At 36.9% G+C, this 26,920-nt stretch overlaps 1 protein-coding gene across 3 annotated transcripts in view; it reads left to right on the top strand.

Annotated features, from left to right (window-relative positions):
• Positions 1-26,920, top strand: part of KCTD3 (potassium channel tetramerization domain containing 3) — a 58,223-nt gene that overhangs the window by 27,230 nt on the left and 4,073 nt on the right. For 2 of the 3 annotated variants that reach the window (XM_027074962.2, XM_053209763.1), the window contains 9 exons: positions 1,878-1,993; positions 8,491-8,578; positions 8,704-8,820; positions 11,482-11,652; positions 15,688-15,843; positions 19,871-19,967; positions 23,482-23,666; positions 23,753-23,891; positions 24,911-26,685. In XM_027074962.2, the coding sequence (XP_026930763.1) occupies positions 1,878-1,993; positions 8,491-8,578; positions 8,704-8,820; positions 11,482-11,652; positions 15,688-15,843; positions 19,871-19,967; positions 23,482-23,666; positions 23,753-23,891; positions 24,911-25,469 (1,628 nt within the window). In that variant the 3' untranslated portion in view covers positions 25,470-26,685. Of the gene's footprint in view, positions 1-1,877; positions 1,994-8,490; positions 8,579-8,703; positions 8,821-11,481; positions 11,653-15,687; positions 15,844-19,870; positions 19,968-23,481; positions 23,667-23,752; positions 23,892-24,910; positions 26,686-26,920 lie in introns of those variants that run through there. The other variant, XR_008293359.1, reaches the window with a different exon arrangement.

The raw sequence follows: 26,920 nt of genomic DNA, 5'->3' as shown, positions 1-26,920 counted from the left end.
TCATGTGTATATGTATTTATACATATAGATTATATATATGTATATGTATACATATATATATATACACACATATATATGACATTCTTAGCAATACTTACCACTTTTTTTTCTTTTTGTCCAGTGTAAATCATTTTTCCTCCTAGGTGCCTGACTTTTTCAAAATTAGTTGAGAAATTTTTTTTGAAGATTTATTTTTGGACTGCCTGGCTGGTTCAGTCAGTGGAGTGTGCAACTCCTGATCTTGGGGTTTTGGGTTTGAGCTCTTCGTTGGGTGGAGAGATTACTTAAAAATATTTTTACATTTTTATGAAAAATAAAGAGGTTGCATGCTCCACCAACTGAACCAGCCAGGTGCTCCTGGTTAAGAATTTTCAAGGCATTTATTGCTGCTGGTCTTGTCTTATATGTAGTTCACAGTTCTGAACAGAAAGGGAAATACTGTGCACTGGTGTAAGAGTCAAAAGAAATCAGTTACCTTTTCTGGATTATGCTTTCAGTACACGCGCAATTGCAGTTAATTGGTTTGTTTCTTCCCATGAGTTCTTCAGAGCCTTACGCATCATATTTTTCTATTATATATTGTCCAGAAACGACTGTAAAGGGCCATAATGCCATACCAAAGTGAGCCTAGAATTCTAGAATTCTTTTAGCTATTCTTGGGTCTTCTGCTATTGATGTGGGATATTTGCTTCTTACAGCCTCCCTTCCTACATCCCCTCTTTCCCTTTTCTCTGATTCTCTGGGCTTGCCCATCCCCCCCTGCCCCACCACCATTTGGTGAACTATTTACCTTTAAAAAAAACTCAGATGGCTTCTTTTCTAAAAAAATATCTTCAAACCTCTTTTCTTAACACCCCCCCCCCCCCTTATTTCTCTGGACGTTACTTGATCCTGTGTATCCACATCTTTTAGTTATTGTTGTGTTATGGTATAATTGGTTGTTTGCATTTTTTCTCTTTTAAACCTTAAGTACCCAGTAATATCCTGTCTGTTCATGTGTTTCATCCTATGGCCTGATATGATGCTTGTTGAATGAATTAAATGGAGATCTGCAGTGCTGAGAGACAAGGAGTTTAAAATAATTTGAGTAAAGGCTTGAATGTTTTTAGTAAGATTTCTTGCTGCCTTTTTTTCTTTGTGTGTGCGCATGTGTGTGTGTGTGTGCGCGCGCGCGCGCGCGTGTGTGTATACAGATTTCTGGACATGTTCTTAGATAGTTAAGGCTGCCAAGTCTCTGTCTTGAGATCAGTGGTTCCCAAATACCCCAGTCATTAGCAAGCTGTAGCTAAATCTCATATAGGTTTTATAAAGGTGTAGTGGGTTTTCTGATTTAGCGAGTCTGGGATGAATCTTAGGATTCTTTTTATTTTGTTCACTTAAAAAAAAATTTTTTTTAATTAGTTTTCTTTATTTTTGAGAGGCAGAGAGAGACAGAGCGCATGTGGGGGAGGGGCAGAGAGAGGGAGACACAGAATCCCAAGCAGGCTCCAGGCTCTGAGCTGTCAGCACAGAGCCGGACAACGGGGCTAGAACTCACGGACTGCGAGATCATGACCTGAGCCGAAGTCGAATGCTCAACTGACTGAGCCACCCAGGTGCCTCGTCATTTTGTTCGCTTTAAATTTACCTGGTTATTTTGATGGTCAACCAAGTGTGGGAACCACAGCTTTAGATAATACGGTGTTTTAGGGTAAGGTTACTTAGGGCAGCTGCTTATGAGCTTACCAAGTTTCTTGTTTTTGATCCCTAAAGGGTCTAGCATATAACTTATGGAAATGAGAACACATTTAGTCACCTTGAAGATGTTTCTAATCTGGGTTTTGATGAATTCTAAAGATAGTGACTATTTAACTCTTTATTTTTTATTATCATTTAAGGAGTATTCAGCCTTGGTGTTCCTGTAGATGCTCTCTTCTTTATCGGTAACCAGTTGGTGGCTACGAGTCATACAGGGAAAGTGGGAGTATGGAATGCCGTCACTCAGCACTGGCAGGTTAGTTTTAACTAAAGCACATTACAGAAAATGTTTCTGAAACTCATGCTGATTATGCATTTGCTTCATTTTTGTGGAATTCATAGTGTGGAATTCATAGCATAATGATTAGATATTCGTGTATATTGCAGAATGGTCACAGTAAGCCTAGTTTAACATCTTTCACCAAATGCAGTTACAGAATTTCTTTCTTGTTTCAAGAATTTTAAAAGATAAACTCTTAGCAACTTTCAGATATGCGATGTAGTATAAACTATAGCTGCTATGCTGTACATTACATTCCCTTGACTTGTTTTATAACTGGAAGTTTGTATCTTTGTATTTTTGTTTAAGTAGGCTCTACGCCCAATGTGGGGCTTGAACTCACAACCCTGAGATCAAGAGTTGCATGCTCTAAGGACTGAGCTGGCCAGGCCCTTACTTTTTTTTTTTTTTTAAATCTTTAAAAAAAATGTTATTATATATATGTGTGTGTGTGTGTGTGTGTGTGTGTGTGTGTTTATATATATTTTAGATTTTTTAAAAGTTTATTTTGAGAGAGAATGAGAGAGCGTGAGTGGGGAGGGACAGAGAGAGAGAGAGAGAAGAGAGAGAGAGGGGGAGGGAGGGAGGGAGAGAGAGAGAGAGAATCCTAAGCAAGCTCTGCATTGTCAGTGCAGAGCTGGACAAGGGGCTGGAACTGAACCAGGGTTTAGAACTGAACTGAGATCATGACCTGAGTGGAAATCAAGAGCTGGAAACTTAACCAACTGAGCCACCCGGGCGCCCCTTACCTTTTATCTTTTGGTTTTGTTTTGTTTGTTTGTTTGTTTCTAGGTTCCACATAAGTGAAATCATAGGAATTTGTCTTTCTTGGTCTGATTTTTTTCATTTAACATAATGCCCTCAAGGTCCATTCACATTATTGTAAATAACAATGTTTTCTTCTTTCTTTCTTTCTTTCTTTCTTTCTTTCTTTCTTTCTTTCTTTCTTTCTTTATTTCTCTCTTTATTTCTTTCTTTATTTCTTTCTTTCTTTCTTTTGTGGTTGAGTAATATTCCAATGTATATTTACATCTTTATCTCTCCATCCATGGATGGACACTTACACTGTTTCCATATCTTGGCTATTTTAAATAATGCTGTAGGGAATATGGTGGTACCTATATCTTTTTGAGTTAGTGTTTTTGTTTACTTCAGATATCTACCCTGCAGTGGAATTGCTGGATCCTATGATAGTTCTATTTTTAATTTTTTGGGAAACCTTCCTACTATTTTCCATAGTGGCTGTAACAGTTTACCTTCTAACCAACAGTGCACGAGAGATCCCTTTTCTCCACATCCTTGCCAACACTTGTTGCTTCTTGTTTTTTGATAATAGCTATTCTAACAGGTGTGAGGTGATACCTCATTGTGGTTCTGATTTGCATTTCCCTGATGATGAGTGATACTGAGCATGCTTTCATGCACCTGTTGGCCATCTGTATGTCTTTGGAGAACTGCCTATTCAAATCCTCTACCCATTTTTTTTGTTTTTGTTTTTGATTACATAGAATATTACGTCTATTTATAGTGACATTTACTTCTAGATACAGATTTGATTTTGTTTTGAAGAATGTTTAGTTACTTGGGAAAATGAGTGAGTATTTAAACTGTGGTTTGGTGTTTCATATTTTTGAAATGTTTTAACTTAACATGCTTTGGGAATAGTAGTCCAGGCAAACTTCATTTCCTGAGTAAAGCTCAGAACTTTGTGAAAATACGTAGCCTGTTCAGAGAAGATAGCAAGCTAAATGATCTCAAGTACTTGAGAGGAACAAGAGGATAAGACTATAAAAGAGTTAATGCTTGATTCTGAAGGAGAGAAGAAAAATTAAAGGAAATTATTATAAAGGAAATTATTATTATATTATATTATTATTATTATTATAAAGGAAAAATTAAGTAGAGAGTAACATGATTAGATCCCTGTTTTAGGAAGGTAGCAGCATTAACTACTATGAAAGCAGGGCTGGAGATCAGGGGTAATCCAGCAAAGAAGCAGACAGATTTGATGAAAGGCAGTGATGGTAGAGATGGCAAAGATGAGCCTATTTGAAACACATTTCATAAGCCTTCCTAAACGTACAGGATTGGTGTCTGGTTTGGGTGTGGAAAATTAAAGGAGAGGGAGATGTATTTCCAGTTTTGGATTGCTAGTTTTGACAGTCGGGTGGATAGTAATAAGTTGACAGGGAACATGTTTACTCTGAGATTCCTGTAGGCATCAAAATGAATGTGTGCAGTACACATTTGGGAGCATTCCTTTGGAATTTAGGAAGGAAGAAAGGGCTAGAAAGTAGTATTTAGAAACCACAATGCTTCTATGACAACTGAAAAAGTAAGAACTGATTTAAGGTTTTCTGTTGAGAGGATGTACATAGGAAGAAAAAGAAGTCTGGGAAACATTAGCATTTAAGGGGACAAGATAAGGAAACCAAGAGCCACAGGAACATACATGATTGAGAAATAACATTAGTCTAGGATATGATTTGTAAATATAAGTTAATTAGGTTTTGTTTGGGGCAAGCCAGATTGTGGGAACTGAAGAATCAAAAGACCAGGGATTGGACACAGCAAACTCGGAGTTAGCTTTCAAGAAGTTTGGTGGTGAAGGAAAGCAAGGAGACAAAGTGATAGCGTGAGAATCAAGGCTGGGTGGTAGAAAAGATGTTCAGTGTTTTGTTTTTTTTCTCTTAAGATGAGAGAAGCTTGAGCATGGTTGTAGTCAGAGGGAAGTTGTCTGAGAAAGCACATGGAGGGTGAAAGAATGGAGATGATCTCTCATCCCATCGAAGTCAGGAATGTATGAGATGTAAAACAGCTTAGAGACTTTCACCCAACAGAAACTAGAGATGCCTCCTTCTCTGATGAAAGAGTAAGGAAAGAGGATTGAAGAACATAAATTCAGTGGAAGACAAAGGCACTGGAAGTATGTATCGAGGATTGCAGAGATTGTAATTTGTACATTTGTAGTGGACCTGGGTGATAGAACTATGTGAGTGTCTCCATTAGTGCTCAGTACTGGGAATAAATAGGAGCAAGAGGAAAGAAACCAGCATTAGCCTGATCCAGGATTGGAGAGTTAATAAAGTGGATATGACACACCAAGGGATGAGAAAACATAAAGATGGCAAAGTAGTTGAAATCATGAGATCAAGAAGTAAGGAAGTGCCAGGTGGACGGAGAGGGAAGCAGGGATGTCAAGGGACTCGAGGGATGTTAAAGCCGACTGATGATTAGTAAGGAGTGAGAATTGTTGGGAAGACAGGAAGTGATACCTCTGTAAAGAGGAATGTGAATTTTTAATGATTAATGGAAGGTCTGCTTTCAGATAGGTTATTTGACAAATTATGTCAAATCTGAGCTTTTAGTGGGTAGGGGAAGCTATACTAGCTGTGCCATAAATTTGGGTTCCTAAAGGAACATACTTCTTTATTCTTTTTTTAAACCAATGTTTCTAAAACTACATATAAAAGTGTTCATATCTTTGGGATCCTGAAAACTCTGCCGGCTTCCTCAAAGTGCCCTTTATTCTAAAGCTTTTATTCCCATGTAAAACCTGATGATTCTCGTTTGGTGTACGCATGAATTGAAAACCGTATCCGACAAAGTGGGTTTGTTTCTACATTTCAGGAAGACCTTGGGAAAGTTGAGCATTCAGCATACAAGCCTTGTAAACCAACTAGGTGAACTTCACTGTAGTGTAGAGGTGGCATGTAATGAAGTCCCAGCGTCTGTGGTGCAGACATCCCTGGGCAGTTACCGGACCCCAGGCTGACCCGAGTGCTGTGATGCTGGTTGAGTAGGTTCTCATTTGGCTTTTAGCAACAGTTCTGCCCTCGAATAACACACAAAGTATGTGGGACAGCTGTTGTATATTCAAGGTTGATTTGAAGTATTTGAATCAGATGAGTGAGAGAGAGAGAGAGAGGGAGAGAGAGAGTGTGTGCGCGTGCGTGCATGTGTAAGTTCTAAAAGCTGTTGTGAAATTTTCGTTGGTGTAGCAGTTCTTATAACAGCTGCAATAAGATTTTAAGGAAAATTTCCTAAAAGCATTGTATCTGATTTGGGTAAGAAAAAAGAAAAATTTTTTTTTGTTTGTTTTAGTGCCTCAATGAAAGAGGCATTAAAGAAACGCCCTTTGATAAGAAGGATATTCATACTTTGAAGGGGAAGCACTGGAACGAAATACACATCAGCAAAGAAATTGATAGGCTGGTAAATCTAAATAAGTGATTATTTAATAAGTAATGGATGAGGGTAAAAACATAGTGTTAAAAATGATGATTATCTAGGTAGAGATTGTGGTTGAAAGATTCTAGGGCCTTTGTAGTGCTTGGGAACACAGATTGATTTTTTTTTTTATACTGATAATTTTCAAATTGTATATCATTTAATTTTGTACATAGAGATAATGATAATCATCATGTGCTACCTTAGAAGAGAAAATCCACTTCCATTGTAGATCTGTGACCATCATGTCTGAACCAAATACATTAATCAGTACGATTTCTCAGGTTCTTGATGTGAAGTTGTTAGGATAAAGAAGAAGAGGCCCCAGAATGACTATCTCTCACTTATGCTAGGAGAGAAGAACTCAGTCCTAACTCCTCTATAATTTATCATCCTCTGCTTTCTCTGTTCTTCTTGTACTGAGGGGTAGACATGAAGGAAAAGCAGGATTTAGGTCAAGGGTTGCAGAAAAAGAGGTTGTAGAAGGTTCTGGTCTTAGAGCCTATCTTCCCAGAGAACCAATGGTAGAAATGTTTGTCTTGGATGTGTGTTGGGACGCTCCAGGCTGCAGCCACTCTTTCATTGATAAGGGATCTAAAAGGAGAGGAATCTCATGCCCTTATCTGTCCCCATCCCCCTACTCTCAAGATTCTGGAGTAGGAGTTGAAGTTCTTCCTAGAGTATTGGACCTAAAAAAAATGAACTTGGCATGAGAAAACCGGTCATTGGCGTTAAAGCAGCCTTCCCTCCATTCTTCAGACACCTTTACTCATATCACTGAAAGGCTCTCAGGGTTTACCTGCTACAAAACTCATTGGCTCTGATGAAACGGAAACCCTGACCTGAGGTTAGTGCAGGGGTGGGGGTGGGGGGATGGTAATTGAGTCTTTGAGATATTTCCGTGTACGACACCAGAAGGTTCACACAGGAATTAGGGTCATGTGCATGCAGCTTTAGAGGAATCATTGCTTCCAACTTTCAGCATTTGGTTAAATTTGTTCCTTTTATTTAGAAGGGACCCATATTGTACACTTTTATACTTGCTGTTCTGTTTGACATGGCCCTTCCTCTACCTAACTCATATTTGACTTTTTTGATTTTCATGCTTCGCTCCCTTTCTGAACTTTCCCCTGATCTTTGCCCTTTTAAACCCCTCCCTGGGATTGAGATGAGAGTCCTCCCTGCTCTCTGGTGTAGCACACTCTATTTTAGGGCCTCTCACACTGTGATTTTCTTTTTTTCCTTTCTTGCCCTCAAGTTTACAAGCTCTTACAGAGCAAGTGATGTCTCACATCCCTTATCCAGCCCAGTTACTCTTTCTCTCGGGTAATACCTGATACATGAGAAATAGTTCATTTAAATGTCATCTGTGAAGTTTCATGTGACTCTCACCTGGCTATGCATAGGGAAGATTCATTTTGATCTTATTGCCACTGCTCTAAAAAACATTTTTTGTTTGTTGCTTTGTTTTCTAGTAAAATTGTGCCCTTTGCTTTTCTTGTAGCACAAATACAGGCAGTTATTAATTTTTAACTAGACTGATTTGCTCGGGAAGCTGACTTTTTTATTCTAGTACTTGAAAACACAAAAACTTAAAGGAATTTTTTTGTCCTGCCATTTCCTAGGAAACAGCAGAATGAAGATAGAGATTACCATTTTGTCAAAGACATGGTGATAAATTATCAAGGGAGCAAGTGCTATTTGGCGATCAGTCTGTTTTCTAGTTCTGTCCCTTACTACATGAATTTAGGCAGGCCATTTAATCTTTTCTATAGAAGAGAGAAGGAGGAAGGAACCTGGTCAGAATGTGCCTTCAACTTTAATACGTGCTGTGAGCTCACAACCACTTGCAGAGAAAAGAGATAATCCATGGGAATTCTGATAGGACGGTGCTGCCTTTGGAAATACATTTTTTTTTTTTTAAAGCTTTAAAAGGACCTGTATTGACAGCTCTTCACAGTTCCCTGTGGGAACTAAAGAAAGTAATTTTCTAAGCCCTATTTAAATTAGATATTAGTGGTTTGGTTTTTTTAATTTCATTGAGTAATCTCCACACCCAGTGTGGGGCTCAAACTCACAACACCCACATTAAGAGTCACCCACGCTACTGATATAGCGAGCCAAGCGCCCCTAGTGAGTTTTGTTGTCGTTGCTCTTGTTAAAAGTGTCAAATTTTTAAGGAAATTGAGCAGTAAATACAAATTATTAATATTTAACATCTAATAATAATCTTCCTACATCAGGTTCAAGATGTTGTCCCTATAACCAGTTACGACACTGCTGGCTCATTCCTTCTGTTGGGATGTAACAATGGATCAATATATTACATCGGTAAGCTTATGGGCATTTAACCCTGGTCCTGTTTTATATCGGTTTTTAAAAATAAAATATTGCCTTCTGTAGTTTTAAGTAGATGCACTATTTTAATATTATTTAAAATTTTTGGGTTTTTTTAGATATGCAGAAGTTTCCTTTGAGAATGAAAGATAATGATCTTCTTGTAACCGAGCTTTATCACGATCCTTCAAATGATGCCATTACTGCGCTGAGTGTTTACCTCACACCCAAAACAAGTTAGTACATGGCAGCGTTCTGATAAATTCTTGACCGTTTCTGAGAATTTATGTTTATTTATTGGTTTATTATGCTAAAACGAATCCAATCCTTTCTCTTTGAGAACTGCAGTTCTAAGAGTATCATCTCTATTAGTTTACAGTTCATATTCGTTATATATTAAAGTTAAACGTGACGATTAAACAAGCATAAGTTGAGGTGGGAAGTTAGAACTTTTCTTCTTCTGAATTATATTTAAGTCATATCATAATAGTATTGACTAAAATTATTAAAAAAAACAATTTGCACATTGACCTTCCTATTTACCCTAGCTTATTTTGTTTTGAAATTAGAAGCTTTTGTTTTTTTCAGCTGAAAGCAAGAAGGCTCTTAGACTGTTAATCTCTTGTGGATATTGTCTTGTTCCCTTGGGAAATTTTTAAGTTATGGGAAAAGACATTTTATTTGGAGGTTTAGTATCTGTAGCTTTCATTATCTTTCAAAGGCCATTGAAATGAAATTAACAAATCTGTTCTGTAAATTAAGGATTTTTATTATATTTTTTATATTTTTATATTCTAGATTGAAAGATAAACATAAATGGGAAGTTGAAAATTTAAATGCAAAGAATTCTAGGAAATATTAACATGTGTCCAGTAATGTTAATAAATTTGAATGTTATTTGTGTTAAATCATCATTTTATTGACTTCATTGAAAGAAATCATTATCTTTAATGTGAAATAAATATTCTAATTTATGCAGATGATTTTATTTAAAATTATAGTAGGATTTCAACTGTTATGCTAAATGGGTCAGCACACCGCCCTTTTTATCGATGGTCTTACATATTGCATTGGCTGCTTTGGGCAACAGTTGACAGAGTTGTATGATTATGACAGACTGTATGGCATGCATAGTTTAAAATATTTGCCATCTAGCCTTTCACAGAAAGTTTGCTCACCTCTGCTCTAGAATGAGATGTACATTTTTTAAATCTAATTAAAAAGGGAGGAGAAAACTTCTTTTGCAATGGCAGGGGGAGAATGGAGTCACTTTTTAGGTTATGAGAAGTGTTTCCTATGGTATGTTCTTTCTCTTTTGATTCAGATATTTTTGGGTGAATCAGGAAGGATAACTACTAAAGCCAAGAAGTTCTCTGTGAACATAGTTCACTGAATTCCATTCTGTCTTTAAATATGTGGTAGAGTTTGGGCACTTTTTTTTTCTTCCTTTTTAATGCTTATTTATATATTTTGAGAGAGAGAGAAAGAGAGAGAGAGAGAGAGAACGTGCACATTGGGGAGGGGCAGAGAGAGAGAGAGATGGATAGAGAGATGCCCAAGCAGCCTCTGTGCTGTCAGTACAGAGCCCGATGTTGAGCTCAAACTCATGAACCATGAGATCATGACCTGAGCTGAAATCAAGAGTCAGATGCTTAAGTGACTGAGCCACCCAGGTGCCCCTGGACACATTCATTCATTCATTCATTCACTCATTCATTCATTTAAAAAAGCCACAGATGAACTTCACATGATGAGCTGTACGTGATTAGAAGAGACACCGTAGTAAGTAAGTATGATGTAAGCAATATAATGGGTGTATTTGTTTCAGAGCTAAGTATTTTCAATTTGTTAAATAGTATGTACTTGATTATTCAAGAAAGATTCAATAATATAGCAAAAGTAAAAGTAGGAACGCCTGGGTGGCTCAGTCAGTTAAGCATCTGATTTCAGCTCAGGTCATGATCTCGCAGTCCATGGGTTTAGCCCCATGTTGGGCTCTGTGTTGACAGCTCAGAGCCTGGAGCTGCTTTAGATTCTGTGTTTCCCTCTCTCTGCCCCTCCCCTCCTCACACTCTTTCTGTCTCTTTCTCTCTCTTCCTCAAAAAATAAATTAAAAAAAAATTAAATAAGTCAGGCAGAGAAAGACAGATACTGTATGTTTTCACTCATAGGTGGATCCTGAGAAACTTAACAGAAGACCGGGGGGAGAAGTTACAGAGAGGGAAGGAGGCAAACCATAAGAGACTCCTAAATACTGAGAACAAACTGAGGGTTGATGGGGGCTGGGGGAAAGGGGAAAGTGGGTGATGGGCATTGAGGAGGGCGCCTGTTGGGATGAGCACTGGGTGTTGTATGGAAACCAATTTGACAATAAATTATATAAAAAAATAAAAATAAGTAAATAAACTTAAAAAGTAATAATAAAATTTAAAATAAGTAAAACATGGTCTTAGACTAGACTATGAATACACTAGAAATAATATGGAATATTCCTTTAGGAATACTGTGTTGCGTCAGTGGTATTCTTAGCATGTCAGATTTACTAACTCTTTAAACATCTATTGAGGACTTGCTGTGTCTCAGGCACTCTGTAAGGATGACTGTGATTCAGTCTGTCTCAGTAACGAATAGAGGTAGATAGACTTGGAAATAGCGAATTGGTTTGTTACAGTTGCTGTGCTAGAGCATAACATACAGTCCAGGGGAGGGTTGAACAGATTTATCTGGGAGTGAGGGTTAGGAAATGACTTGTAAAGGAAATCATGATTCGAAGTTGGTCAGAGAGGTCTTAGGGTTTCTGGGCTCAGCTGGATCTGGGGACTCAGAAAAGCACTGCCTCTTTTATCCCTTTCTGTCATCATCTGATACGCCGCCTTTCTACTTCTGACCTCGTGCAGGTGTGTCTGGTAACTGGATTGAGATTGCTTACGGTACGAGCTCCGGAGCTGTGCGAGTGATTGTTCAGCACCCAGAGACGGTGGGCTCGGGCCCTCAGCTTTTTCAGACTTTCACAGTTCATCGAAGTCCTGTTACAAAAATCATGCTATCTGAGAAGCATCTTGTATCAGGTAAAGTGATTTTAGGTACTGGCGAGGAGTGTGCTTCATGTGCAGCCTTGCCTTGTGGGTAATTTCCCACATGCCTACAAATGGAAAGAATGTGTATATACACATGTATTTATATATGAATTTGGGAAAGAGTTAACCGTATCTTTTATTTATTTTCTATTCTAATATTTTGTTCTCATGGCACATTTTATTTTAAAATATTTATTATAATCCTGTTGAGATGGAATAGAGAAGTTTTCCAAGTATGAATTTTATGTAAATTTGGTTGTATTTTCTTAAGATTTAAAGCTAAAGTTGTAGATATATGTGTGTATTTGTTGATCATTTTCTAAAAATATTAAAAACTAGTAGAATGTATAAAGAGATTACTTGAAGAGAACTACATTTTTGTGAGTTGTTTCTTAGTCATAAAGTTTTTTTAATGTAAACACTACTTAGATACTGTATTAAAAATGATGCAGATATGTGACACACAGAGCATAGTGATCACAGTAAAATTCCATTGATGAGGTTCATTGTGTATGATGATTTCAAAAAGGCTTCATTTTAATGTAATTTTGAGTCAGGTGTGTCAGTAGAGCTTGCTCTTACATTAAATCTTTTGTAGATCAGTTCCTGCCTAACTTAAACTTTTTATAAGCATCATTTTCATCTATCAAGTTTGTTTATATGAAGACTACATAATATTAAAAGGTGATGCATCTTTCACTCATCTCCAGTCTGATTAAACACTAAATGGAGCTAAAGTACGTTGTCCATGAATGGATGGATGGGTGGGTGGGTGTGTGGGTGGATGAGTATGTTTTTATTGATATCTAATTATTTGAGTATAAAGTCTGATTGTTTTGAGTATAATTCTGCCTCCCTGAAATAATCAGTCTCCTCTTCAGGCTCTCATAAAGCAACTCACCTGCCTCACTGAAGAGTCTTTCTCATGCTTTTGCTGGTTCCTCCTCTTTTGCCCAATGACTAAGTGTTGGATTGCCTCAGAGCTCTTTCCTAGATTCTCCATTCTTCCTTGTCTGTAGTTTTCCTGCAGATTTGAGTGTTATCATCTATATGCCAGTGACTCCTAGACTGTCCACTTGTGACCATTCGCACAGTTCCAAGCTTGTATGTCCAGTGCCTGTCTCTGGTCATGTGTTTCAGAGACGTGTCAGAATTAACCTGGGTAAATGGCACTTTTGATTTTTCTCTCAGAGGCCATCTTAGTACACAACATCACCATCTGCTTATTTCGTCAAGCTGAAAACCCAAGAATCCCCTTTGATTCCTTCCTTTCTCTCACCCACACAAACGTGTAATCTGTCTGTAAGTCCTTCTGGCTTTGCTTCAACCTATGTCACAAATCTGACCATTCGGTGTCCATTGCTGCCAACTTGGTAGCTCAGATCATTTCTCCCCTAGATCACGGAGCTGAGTTGTTTTGCCTGTTTCTGTCTCACCTTTTCTTAAAATGTTTGTCTGTTTTGAGAGAGAGAGAGCATGTGTGTGGGTACATGGGGGAGGGGCGAAAAGGGAGGGAGAATGAGAATCCCAGCAGGCTCCATGCTGTCAGCACAAAGCCTGACGTGGGGCTCAGTCCCACTTACCATGAGATCATGACCTGAGCCAAAGTCAAGAGTCAGATGCCCAACCGACTGAGCCACCCAGGTGCCCGTCTGTCTTGCCTTTCTATGGTACATGTTCTTTATGGTACATAGCATCCAGAAAGATCTTCTAAAAATGTGAACCATGTCTGACTCCCAGTGGCTTCTTACGGTATCCTGCTGTATCCTACTGTATTATAAATAAACTAGTAGTGTTCTTCCTGTTACGGGTCTTCTTTTCAGGCCTCTTTTCCTCCCTATGCTTCATGTCACATATTGCTCACACTACCCTAACCCTTTAAAGGCTTTCGATTTCTTAGAAATGCCGCAGAACTTTTGCACTCGTTCTTTTTAGTTGAAATGTTTTGCCCCTAGATATTTGTTTGGCAGCTGTCCTGTCATTCAGGTCCCATTTCCAGTACGTTCTCAGTGAGGCCACCCAGCCTAAATTAGCCAGACCTCTATCAGGTCACTTTGTCTGTCATCATCTCCTCTCGATTTGTTTTCTTTGTGGACTTTTCACTTGATCATTTCTTTGCCTGTTTATCATCTGTCCCCCTCTTCTAGAATGTAAGTTTTACAGCAGCAGAAGCTTGTTTATTCTGTTCTCAGCACTTAGCATACTTCTCCACACATACAAGATGCTGAATAAATGTTATGTAAAATGAGGTAATTTGATCCTGTGAGAAGATAAGACTGTTTTGCAAGGCTATTGTGATGACCACACTTAGTAGTAATTGCTGTTATTTTGATGGTGACGATGTTATTGCAGGATGAGACGCCAAAGAACTACATCATAAAATCTGCATTTAACATCAAATATTTCATGTAGGTTTAAAATTTAAATAAATTTGTCAAGAAAAATGTCCAGTTGAGCTACAAAGGTAGAGTATTTTATGTATACTCCGTTACATCATTCTGCCACCTGGTGGATATTGACATGAATGTAATGACATTCTTTTTCCTATAGTGTTAGTTTTCATGTCTTAAAACTGTAATGATTATTTTTAACAAAATAACTAAATTGCCTATTGAGTCAACTAAAAGTGTTTAAGATGTTTTCTTTTTTTTTTTTTTAAGGTATTTTTCTGAATCCTAGTAACCTTATTAGTGAAATAGGAAATTGTTTTCCATGAAGCTGATAAAGCAGCCTAGAACTAAATGTCTCCTTTTTCACCAGAAACTGACATCCTGAGATAGGAGAATTTTGTTAGATAATGTAACACCTGTATACTTTGAATTTTTATTGCTATTTGTCAGAATTAAATTTCTAAAGTTTTGTTTAAAATATGCAGCTGTGGCATTTTACCCAGTGAGAAAGATGTATCTATAAGAAAGTTTGAATACTTTCCTAGTATTTACTGATGGGTTCATAGCTCATTGCTAATAATAGCACATTCTCTGAAAACCGAATAAGTTGTACTTTTCCATTAAAAAGTACACTTTTTTGTTTAGGCATGCCATGAAAGTACTTTTTTTTTTTTTTTTTTTTTTTTTTTTTGCATTAACAATATCAATTGCTGGTTTGTATTTTCTAAAGGAATAGTTCCTCAGATCAAGAAACAATAGTTAGGGTACTTGGTAGGAAATACCTTAATATGTATCCACTTAATATTATTTACATTAAAAAAAAAAACCTAATTGGAGTGTGTTTCTTAAATGCAACTATAAAATAGTTCTTAACTTTATCTTAATTTTCTTTACTATAACTATGAGTAGGTGATACAAGCTTTTTGACAAATGTAATTTGTGTCCATAAATTTTCAGTAACTCCTGATCTAGGTTGTTTATGTTTAAGTAACATAAGCAGAAGCAGTTTCTATGGTTGAAGAAAAATAAGCTGGGTAACTCATTTACTCTGTAGTTTAGTCACAGAACAGAATAATAGCATCTTTTATCTTGCATGCATTTTTTTTTTTAAACGTTTCCTCCAATTATACTTTACATGCTACTTTTGTAAGGACCCATAGATTTACTTACATACCTTATGTTTGCCTCAAGATAAATTATATTCAGTTCTTTCATTTTTGTTGGCCGGGTACAGATTAAGTGTAATTTTAGGATAAAATACGTCATTTGCCACTCAAAACGTGCTATGATCTATTTAATATAGATCACAGTTTAAAAAGTTACACACAAAAACAGTGATATTGTTGGTGCTCTTTTTTTTTTTTTTAATTTTTTTTAACGTTTTTATTTATTTTTGAGAGAGAGACACACACAGCATGAGCAGGGGAGGGGCAGAGAGAGAGGGAGACACAGAATCTGAAGAAGGCTCCAGGCTCTGAGCTGTCAGCCCAGAGCCCGACGCGGGGCTTGAACTCACGGACTGTGAGATCATGACCTGAGCTGAAATCGGACACTTAACCAACTGAGCCACCCAGGCGCCCCTGTTGGAGCTCTTATAATCTATATTTAACAACTTTTTTTATGTTCTCTTTCCTAGTGTGTGCAGATAATAATCATGTCCGGACATGGACAGTAACACGATTCAGAGGAATGATCTCTACTCAGCCAGGTTCTACTCCTTTAGCATCATTCAAGATACTGTCTCTGGAGGAGACAGAAAGTCATGGAAGCTATTCCTCTGGAAACGACATAGGTGGGCTGGATAATTTGGGGGCACTTTCAAATACTTTGTGGGCAATGCAAAAGTAGTATGCTAACTGTAAAGAGAAACCTAAAAATGAGTTTCAAATAGAAGTTTTCACTTCAATTTTGAAACTCATTTAAAACAGAAATTTAGTGTGTTTTCTTATTTAGTTCTATAAATTCAACTGTAGCATATTTTTTGTTTAAAAAGTTGAGCAAATTTTCGTCTATTTATCATTTCCTTTTTTAAATAATATCTCCAAATGCTAACCACTTTTGTTTATGATTAAAAGCCATGATAGCTGTGCACATTTGAAACATGAAGGTTGTTTTCTTTTATTGCTAATAATCTGAAAATAATTTTTTTTAATATTTATTTTTGAGAGCGCGAGAGAGAGATAGAGCGTGAGTGGGGAGGGGAAGAGAGAGGGAGACACAGAATCTGAAAAGAAAGGCCCCAGGCTTTGAGCTGTCAGCACAGAGCCCAACGCGGGGCTTGAACTCAAGAACTGCAAATCATGACCTAGGCCAAAGTCAGATGCTTAACTGACTGAGCCACCCAGGTGCCCCTAAAAATAAAAGTTGAAGCTAGAGCAGGGCTGGTGGTGTTATGTGCTAATAGTTGTTTTGATGGCATTGCAATGGCCATTGGGAAATAATAAGCGTATCTCCATTGATATGCTCTGATTTCAGCAAAAAAGTATATAAAGTTGATTTGACTTGTCCCTCTATATACCATATGACACGTGCGCATGTGGATACTCACACATACAAACATATGTGCAGTCTTCACAGAGACAGATCATTGTCTTTTTGGAAGATTCTGTATGTTGTATCTTCACTGTATATAATAGTTCTATGGGACCTGTTCATTAACCCATGTGCCTTTCTGATCATTTTTTTTTTATATATAAGCAGGAATTATAGCACTGATAGAAAGGAGTACATTAGAGTTGTTTTATTAGAATTGTTTTATGTGAAACATTTAAATGTATGTTCAGCCAGAATATGCTCTCACAGTAAAGATTTTAAAATAGTTATCTTTAAAAAATACAAGCTATTTATGAGAATTATAGTATGACTGTCTTAGTATTTTTAGAAAAAGAAACACTCAGCTTTGTTGATTTTAACAATTGCTCTGTGACCCAGTTTTCTCTGTGATCTAGGCACTGTAAGTTTAGTTTTATCTCAACAAATGTCTTGCTTGTTTTATTGAGATACAATTAATTGACAGTAACATTGTGCAGGTTTGAGTTGTAGCGTTCACAGAATTTTATTGAGTACTTTTGCTCCAAGCATTAGGAGTCTTAAGAAAAAAAACAAAACAAAAAAACTGCGGTGAACCTCCAGTCACAGTGTGGTGATCAGTAGAAACAAAAGGCAAACAATTGCATGGGGCACAAACACCAAGGGGAGATAGTTCTAGTCTGCTTGCTGGGTAATCGTGACATACAGTCTCATTTAATTTTCTTGATAGTTGTATGAGGAAGATATTATTCCCCACTTACACTGGTGGAAACTGACATTCAGAGAACACTTAGTAGAGGTCTCAATGTTTGAACTGAGACATGAAGGATGGGTAAGGGTTGAAGTCTTACCTGGCAAATTTGGAAAATGTCAGAAAAGTCATTAATTGGTGGTATGTGGGTGAGAATAGTAGGGCATGAGGATGAGTGGATAGGCAGAGGTCAGATCAGGGAGGACATGTATAATATGAAAGAAAAGATGTTTAGAAACAGCCCTGGAAATTACAACAGCCTTGTAAACTGTTTGAAAGAGGGCAGGGAGATTTTTTTTTTCCTTTATAGTTCTCATAAAAAAAATTTCTTAAGAGACATTCAGGATAGTGGAACAGAATAGAAAGTCCAGTGTCTGTAGGCTTCTATGTATGGGTGGAATCTAGATTGCAGTGGTCAATTGAATAAATAAATACTGGAGGCAACCGTGAAAGAAAGAAATAATGGATCTAGTTAGAAAGCAAAAGGTTCAAAGGCCATCTTTCTGACTCCCTACTCTCTTCTTCCCCATTGAAGATAGGAGAGACCTGAGGATATTTATGTTCTGAAAGAAAGGAGCCAATTTGGGGAGAGGAGTTGGAGAAACTTTAAGGAAGGGAGGTGTGGATAATTAATTGAGGCACAAAGAGTTAAGCTACGTGAGCATCTCACATGAAGATAGTTTGAGGGGAGAGAAGATACGGTCCCAGAATCCTTATTTCTAGTTTTTATCCATCATCACTATTTTGACTTTGGTTACGGGTTATTGAATGAGGATTCTCATTTCATCTCAATAGAATTAGACTTGAGAAAATTGTCCACTAACTGAGCAAGTGCGTAGCTTAGTGAAGAGCCAGACATCTTGGATTTGAACTCCAGTTCCATTAGGTAGGAAGGACCTCTGAGATCTTTGGTTAACTAATCTCTTGGTGCCTTAGTTTTCTTATCTGTAAAATGGAGATCATAATAGTGTATCCCTTATGTATGATGATTAAAATGAGTTATGTGCAGAGCGTTTACTGTGGCACATAGTAACCATAATGTATTTGCTAACTGATAAAGGTGTTATTGTTGCATTTATTAATTAGGTATGATTCACTTAAGATGAAATTGTATCCTATATCACATACATTTGTGAACAATGAGTTGGTATTATTTTAGCTAATGCGTATGATGAGAAACAAGAACTGCTAGAATTTTTTTTAATTTTTCATGAAACACATTTTTTATAATGTTCAGAATCTTTCTAAAATATAAGAGCCATATACCTGCTTTGCCAAGTACAATAAAATAAAAATAATCGAATCTTTCTTTTTATTTTTTATTTTTTTTAGCACTTATGTATTTATTTTTATATTAAATATAATTTATTGTCAAATTGGTTTCCATACAACACCCAGTGCTCATCCCAACAGGTGCCCTCCTCAGTGCCCATCACCCACTTTCCCCTCTCCCCCAGCCCCCGTCAACCCTCAGTTTGTCCTCTGTATTTAAGAGTCTCTTATGGTTTGCCAGCCTCCCTCTCTGTAACTTTTTTTTTCCCCCCTTCCCTTCCCCCATCGTCTTCTGTTAAGTTTCTCAGGATCCACCTATGAGTGAAAACATATGGTATCTGTCTCTCTCTGCCTGACTTATTTCACTTAGCATAACACTCTCTAGTTCTATCCACATTGCTGCAAGTGGCCAGATTTCATTCTTTCTCATTGCTAAGTAGTATTCCATTGTATATATATAAACCACATCTTCTTTATGCATTCGTCAGTTGATGGACATTTAGGCTCTTTCCATAATTTGGCTATTGTTGAAAGTGCTGCTATAAACATTGGGGTACAAGAATCTTTCTTTTTACATTGAAAACCTTGTGGGATACAACAGGCTTCTTCTAGTTAATTAAATTCTATTTATTTATTATTTTAATGTTTACTATTGAGAGAGAGACACACACAGCATGAGCGGGAGAGGGGCAGAGCACAAGAGGGACACAGAATCTGAAGCCAGCGAACTCACAAGTCATGAGATCAGGACCTGGGCCGAAGTTGGATGCTCAACAACTGAGCCACCCAGGCGCCCAATTAAATTCTATTTAATGAAGTCACCCTTTATTTCTTAAGATTCTGCGTTTGGTTTTTCAAGAAAGAGTAAAGTCCATACATAAACTAATTTTATTTATGTGTACTTTTTCTGAAGTTATAAGAAATGGCACACATTCTCAAAGATGATAGATGTAGAACCTGTATTTTAACAGGTCTTGTACTAGTGCTGTAAATGTATAGTCTTCAGCACATTAATGCCTTCAGCTTTAATAGGCTGAGTGCATAAAATAGAATTTGAAATATTATATATTTCTTTAAAAAATGTTTATTGCAAGTTGGAGTATGTGCAGCACTGCACTTTCTGTCTGACTGGGATGTGGACTATAAGGCCAGGTGTTGACAGGTGTGAAAAATGCCTTTTTTTTTTTGGTATTGACATTTCTGTTGTTCAGTGAAACCAATGGATTTCAGTTAACTTCTTTTGACATTGTCTGTTTTTTGACCCAAGGGCCTTTTGGAGAACGAGATGATCAACAGGTGTTTATCCAGAAAGTTGTTCCCATCACCAACAAACTGTTTGTAAGACTCTCATCTACTGGGAAAAGGTAAAACTTTATTTGTATTCAGAAGTCACTTTTGTCTTAAAAAAAAAAAAAAAAAAAAAAAACCGTGTAATTTGACATACTGATAAAAAGTACTACCAGAAGCAAATTGTTGAAAAAAGAAGTCTAGTCATTACCTTGGATCTTTTTAGCTTAAAATTAAGACCGTATATTTAGTACTTAATCTTCTAGGATTTTTTTAAGGTTTTTCACTGATCCTGTGGACAGTTAAGAAGACTGTGGATGGGTGATATAACAATAAGAACCCATGAATTTGATGGCAGACAGCTGAGTTAAATTCTGATTTTGGCACTTCCTCTTATTAGCTGCATAAATTCAACTTGTTACTTTGTTTCTCTGAGCCCCCAGTTTCTTTATAAAATAAGGTTCAACTACCTTGGAAGGATGTCATTAAGATAAAATGAGTTAAAAACATGAAATATCTTTCGTGGTCCCAGACAGTAACAGATGCCCAATAGAAATTAGTTTCCCCTTACTTTTAACATTTGAGTGAAATTGTACTTCTTTTAAATTACTATATATAGCCTCAAACCTCAAACAGATTGACGTGTACATTTCTCTTCTATAAAAACAAATTTTTTTGCACACCAAACAAGTGAAAAAGGTGGAATTCATACCTAGTAGTCATTAAGAAGGTTATGGATTTTCATACTAATGTTACTAATGCTACTGCTCTTGTTCCCCTTCAGCATGTGGTTTCTCATTTCCTAATATGTTAATGAACAAACTCTTGGAGATGATAAATTTTTTTTCCATCAAAGTTCATTGCATATAGTCATCAGCAAGTGTTAAATGAATTGATTCTAGAGAATGATTTTTAAGTACTAAACTACTTTCGTTACCTTTTTCTTTTTAAGAAAATGTATTAGAAGCCTGTAATGTAGTTACAGATCAGATTATTATCTGAGAAATGTTATAAATCACCATGATTCATCATTTTCTCTGCATATTAGTGAAGGTGCCGTCAAACATGTATTAAAACTGCTGCATAACAGCCTCTGACAATGTGTTTCATATCCTTGTTCAATTCTAATGTCCTCCCTCCTCTGTTAGGTTAAACAGTGGCAGTGTGTTATCATCTACAGTCTCTGCATGACAGAACAAATTTTATAATTTTTAAATTCACGATTCCACAGGAAGAGTTATATTTATAAAAATAATCAGAAATTACTTTGGGGGCACCTGGGTGGCTTAGTTGGTTAAGTGTCCGACTTGACTTCGGCTCAGGTCATGATCTCGCGGTTCGTTGAATTTGAGCCCTGAGTCAGTCTCTGTGCTGATAGAGACTAGAACCTGCTTCGTATTCTGTGTTTCCCTCTCTCTCTGCCCCTCCCTGCTCACGCTCTCTCTCTGTCTCAACAATAAATAAATGTTTAAAAAAATTAAAAAAAATACTTTGTAGAATTAAATAGAAAATCAACCCTTTATGGGGTGCCTGGTGGCTCAGTAGGTTAAGCATCTGATTCTTGATCTGGCTTAGGTATGATCTCACAGTTGGTGAGTTCGAGCCCCATCATGGGGCTCTGCACTGACAGCACAGAGCCTGCTTGGGATTCTCTTTCTCCCTCTCTTTCTGCCATTCCCCTGCTCCCGCTTTCTGTCTCAAAATAAATATATAAGCATTAAAAAAAAAAATCCCTTTATGAGGCTAATGCTAAGTAAAGCTTTTGTTTAAAAGTCGTTCAGTTTCGGGGCGCCTGGGTGGCTCAGTCGGTTAAGCGTCCGACTTCAGCTCAGGTCATGATCTCGCAGTCCGTGAGTTCGAGCCCCGCGTCGGGCTCTGGGCTGACAGCTCGGAGCATGGAGCCTGTTTCAGATTCTGTGTCTCCCTCTCTCTCTGACCCTCCCCCGTTCATGCTCTGTCTCTCTGTCTCAAAAATAAATAAACGTTAAAAAAAATTAAAAAATAATTAAAAAGTAAAAGTCGTTCAGTTTCTTAATACTGAGAAGTGAAATGAAAAGGTTTTATTGAAAGTGGGCAGGGAAAAAACCTTGTCAGCATTTAAAGGAAGAAGCAATCCTAAGGAATCTAGCCCATAGGAAGAACAAAAAGCAAAATCATGTTTGTTTTCAAGCACGTAGGTTTATATTGTGTCATTTTATTTTGATTTATTTGGTTTTAAATGTGAACAGTAATTTAGATTTTAAAAATATTTTATATCAATTTATAGGTATTACTAAAAATGTAAATTCACTATGTTAAGAAGAGGAAAAAACATTTCACAGTTTCATACCCATTTATGGTTAAAAAAAAGAATCTTAGTGCTTAAAATAAAGGACAGATTTTTTAATCTGATAATAATGCCTACAGAACAAATTATAATAAACTTTATACACAGTGGTAAAATATTGAAAGTTTTTCCCTTTGGTTGGGAATGAGAGTAGGATAGCTTCTATCACTATATGTGGATGTCCAGTAATTAACCCTTCTCCCCTCATCATTTTATCCATGCTTGCCAGGAGGCTCAGCTATGCTTCATATTCTGTGTTTCCCACACTGATAAGTATGGTATTTCCCCTTCCTCCTTTATTTAAAAAAAAAAATTGTTTTATTATGTTTATTCATTTTTGAAAGAGACAGAGCACAAGCAGGGGTAGGGCAGAGAGAGAGGGGGGCCACAGAATCTGAAGCAGGCTCCGGGCTCTGAGCTGTCAGCACAGAGCCCAACACGGGGCTTAAACTCACCAACGGTGAGATCATGACCTGAGCCGAAGCCAGATGCTCAACCCACTGAGCCACCCAGGCACCCCTCCTTTACTTTTTGACTTTGCATTTGCCTGGTACTATTTATTTACTTATTCATACATTCATTCATTCATTCATTCAATAAGCCTCTTCGTTTTGAAGTAGTCTGGGGTAAATAATTCAGTCAAGCATAAGGCAGTCAACTTTTACATGATTTTGACAAATCATTTGCTGACATTATTCCTTGTTTGTTTTATTTGTCAAATGTAAGTGATAATTGCTCTTTCTAGGTCCTTTTGTCCTTTATGAAAATCAGTGAAATAGTTATAAAAATCCTTTAAAAAAGTTAAGAATCTTATCTTAATGGAGGATACTACTTAGACAGACCTCTCCATATACCTGTACATTTTCTTTTTCTGGTTTCAGACTTGAATTTCCACATACATTTTAAATGATTTCTCAAGATCTTTTCCAGTATCATGCCTACTTGCTTTTGTTTCTGCCTTTTTAGTTTATAACTTCCTTTTCAAGAATTAGTTCCCATCAAGGTTCTTTCTGTTTTTAAGGTTGACTTAAATGATTTGCTTTATTTCATAATTATTTAAATATGTTGTTTTATAACAGCCTTTTCTATAGACTCAAAGAAACAAGGCTTGAATCTTATTTCTGTTGACTTGCCTTGAACTTTTTAGATCTGTTTTAAATACATAGAATAGTCAACTCTAATTTGCTAATAAGCAATTTCAAAAATCTGAATTGCAATGTGTTACTTGCCCCCCGTGGTTTACAACTATACAATATTTTTTGCAGAATCTGTGAGATCCAGGCTGTTGACTGTACAACAATATCCTCATTTACAGTGAGAGAATGTGAGGGATCCAGTAGGATGGGCTCAAGGCCAAGGCGCTACCTATTCACAGGCCATACAAATGGCAGCATTCAGATGTGGGATCTGACCACGGCGATGGATATGGTTAGCAAAAGTGAAGAGAAGGGTAGGTTCCATGTGGGAAGTTGTTTGTCCGCAGGGTAATAAGCTTTTGACAGAAGTGATGGTAAAATGAGCGTGTGTTTTCCTAAGATGTAGGTGGTCCGACTGAAGAAGAGCTACTCAAATTACTGGATCAGTGTGACCTGAGCACATCTCGCTGTGCTACTCCTAACATCAGTCCAGCAACTTCTGTGGTTCAGCACAGCCGTCTCCGTGAATCAAATTCTAGGTAGGTTAAAGAGTCGTAAATTGTATTTATAAGTTGAATTGATTGCTTTTGGGAAAATTGGCTGAGATACTGTAATCACATAGTTGTTGAAAGAATCATTTTTCAAGGCACATTTTTAATTCTGACTTTGTTGACTCAGTTTTTTAAAAAACATTTTACTAAATTTCTCATCTATAAGCATATCTGGCTCTTTTTATAGAAGAACATTTTTTCCAGAGCATCTGGGGGCTTGGTCGGTTAAGTGGCCAACTCTTAATTTCCACTCAGGTCATGATCTCACAGTTGGTGAGTTGGAGCTGTGAATTGGGCTCTGTGCCGACAGCATGGAACCTGCTTGGGATTCTCTCTCTCCCTCTCTCTCTCTCTCTGTCTCTGTTTCTCAAAAATAAATACATAAACTTTAAAAATTTAAAAACCATTTTTTCTTTTTAACTTACTTTGTGAATTGCTGCCAATTTGGTTGCCTATTATGTGATCAAGAGTTCATTCAAAGGAGATGGAAAAAACACATGTCACCTTGAATAGTGTGTGGATTTTTTGTTCCTGTTGCCTCAGGGAGATATTAATTGAAGCGATTACATCATCTGTGTAAGCTCACATTTGGTTATTCTGTACTTCCGATACAGGAGCATTGTATGTCTTCTGATTACCACATTTTTAAAAATTCCAGAATTTGGATTCAGGACCAAAGACTAAATTATATTGGTTCCATATTGGTTTGAAAGGTTTTTTTTTTTTTCCTCCCCCAGCGTTTTTCAGCTATTCAGAAATTCAGATTCACTGAATATATGTATGTTATTATTTGCATTGGTGATTTGATAAGCATACACACACCTACACACACACTAATCCATAATATATAGAGTACTTAAGTGAGTTTCTATATATAGAAATGAGGATATGCATTCTTTACATATGTAAATAATACCTTTTCATTGTAGTTTAGTTAATGAGATGTGCCCCTGAAAAATCCCAGAAAGTAATCTGAACTGTAATTTTTTATAAAACCTGTATTTCAGCCTTCAGCTCCAGCACCATGAGACTGTCCACGAAGCAGCTACTTATGGTTCCATGAGGCCTTACAGAGAGAGTCCTTTGTTAGCAAGAGCAAGGAGGACTGAGAGCTTTCACAGTTATAGGGACTTCCAGACTGTTAATTTGAACAGAAATGTAGAACGAGCTGTCCCTGAAAATGGTAACTTGGGTCCAATACAAGCCGAAGTAAAGCGGGCAACGGGGGAGTGTAGTGTGTCGGAGAGAAAGTCTCCTGGAACAGAAGTAAAAAGTTTGAGAGAATCAGATAGTGGATTGGAAGTGCATAAAGTAGCTGAAGGTCTGGAATCTAAGAAAAGGTCATCAGAAGAAGAAAATGAAAATAAAATGGAGTTAAGGAAGAAAGGGGGATTTGAAGGAGGAGGATTCCTTGGAAGAAAGAAAGTTCCGTATCTGGCATCATCACCAAGTACTTCCGATGGAGGAACTGACTCACCTGGTACTGCGTCCCCGTCTCCTACAAAGACCACTCCGTCTCCTCGGCACAAAAAGAGTGATTCCTCAGGTCAAGAGTACAGCTTGTGAGAACTCACCAAAATGAATAGTAGTTTTGTTAATTTAGACAAAAGTTGAACACTTTACTGGATTTCAGTACATTAGCTTTTACACCAAAACTTTGCAAATTAAAACTGGAGTTCATTCAATATCTTTTTAAACAGAATTACCTGGAGTAAGGAGAGAAAATAATTATATCTCTTTTGACCTTTTGGAAAGTTTTTTTAGTTTTACAAGTACATTTAACAGATTGTTTGTAAAAAAAAAAAAAAAAAAAAAAAGCAAGAGTCCATGTCAATATTTCGTTACTCTCCAGATTTTGGAAGCAAAGTACCGAGTCTTACTAAGATAGTGCCCACAATACATGAGCATCCTTTGAGGGCACGGGGACCAACAGTGCGTTCCTAACCTTGATAATGCTTGAGATTTGTCTTGCAATGTTATGTTAAGCGAATCACGTTAATTCTCTTTGGAATTTAGTCTCCCAACACTTATTGTGATTGCCAGGTGTTTACCAGATATTTAATGAGGTGCTATGTTTGTGAAAAAATGTCATCTAATTCAAAAAACACTATTGATGTTGAACACCAGATAACACTATAGTAGTCAGTCCCTTAGGGTATTTTTTTTTTAAATTGGGGGTCATTATCTGATTCTCATTTTTGGAGTTCTTAAGTTTTACCAAGCATCATCCATGTTAAATACCGAACATCCATTTAAACTTCCTTTAAAGTTGGAGCAGTTGTCCGTGTTTGAACAGGTGAAGTAAAAATAATAATCCAGGATCGAGCTTTTGAGTGCCCAGAAGGGAAGCTGTACTAGTTGTTAGCCTGCCTTGTTTTATTTAGGATACACCATATTTTTCCCCCACTGTTAATAACAAAGATAATCAAGTTAGAATGTGGCCATTTTGTTAAGCTTATGAAATCGCAGTTCTCAATTTTTGGTTAAAGGTTTTGGCTGCTGTAAAAGTATTATTTTAAAATATACTTTGAACTGTAAGAACAAAAGACAAATTTTTGTACTTTTTTCTTTTAATTGGCATCATTCTCAAGTTTCTGCATATAGGGTAATTGTAAATTTAAAGCATTAAGCATTTATTGATGAATAATGTATATAATCCCATTCCAAGAAATACAAGTGAGTGAAGCTGAAATAAATTCTTTAAAGTTTATTGCTCGTGATTTCACAACAGTTCTCTTGTATTTATTTATCAATTAAGTCTAATAAAAATGATTAAATAAGACTATGCGTTCTTGGTTATTTAGGGAATAGAAGGCCTGTTTGAAGTACACCTGCATGTGGTTGTTCATGTCTTCTTCCTGCAGTAAGAAAGGGGGAGGGAACATGCGTGAAAGCTAATGTACGTTATCGTGGAGGGAAAATGTTTGGCCGAGCATAATTTCCATATTACCAAGGATTTGTAATTCTCTCCATATCCTTCTTTCTCATTATCACTGTCCTGTAAAAGTTGTGGGGGC

Source organism: Acinonyx jubatus, chromosome E4, assembly GCF_027475565.1.
Source record: "Acinonyx jubatus isolate Ajub_Pintada_27869175 chromosome E4, VMU_Ajub_asm_v1.0, whole genome shotgun sequence".
NCBI lineage: Eukaryota > Metazoa > Chordata > Mammalia > Carnivora > Felidae > Acinonyx > Acinonyx jubatus.
This window is presented reverse-complemented; position numbering and strand designations above follow the sequence as displayed.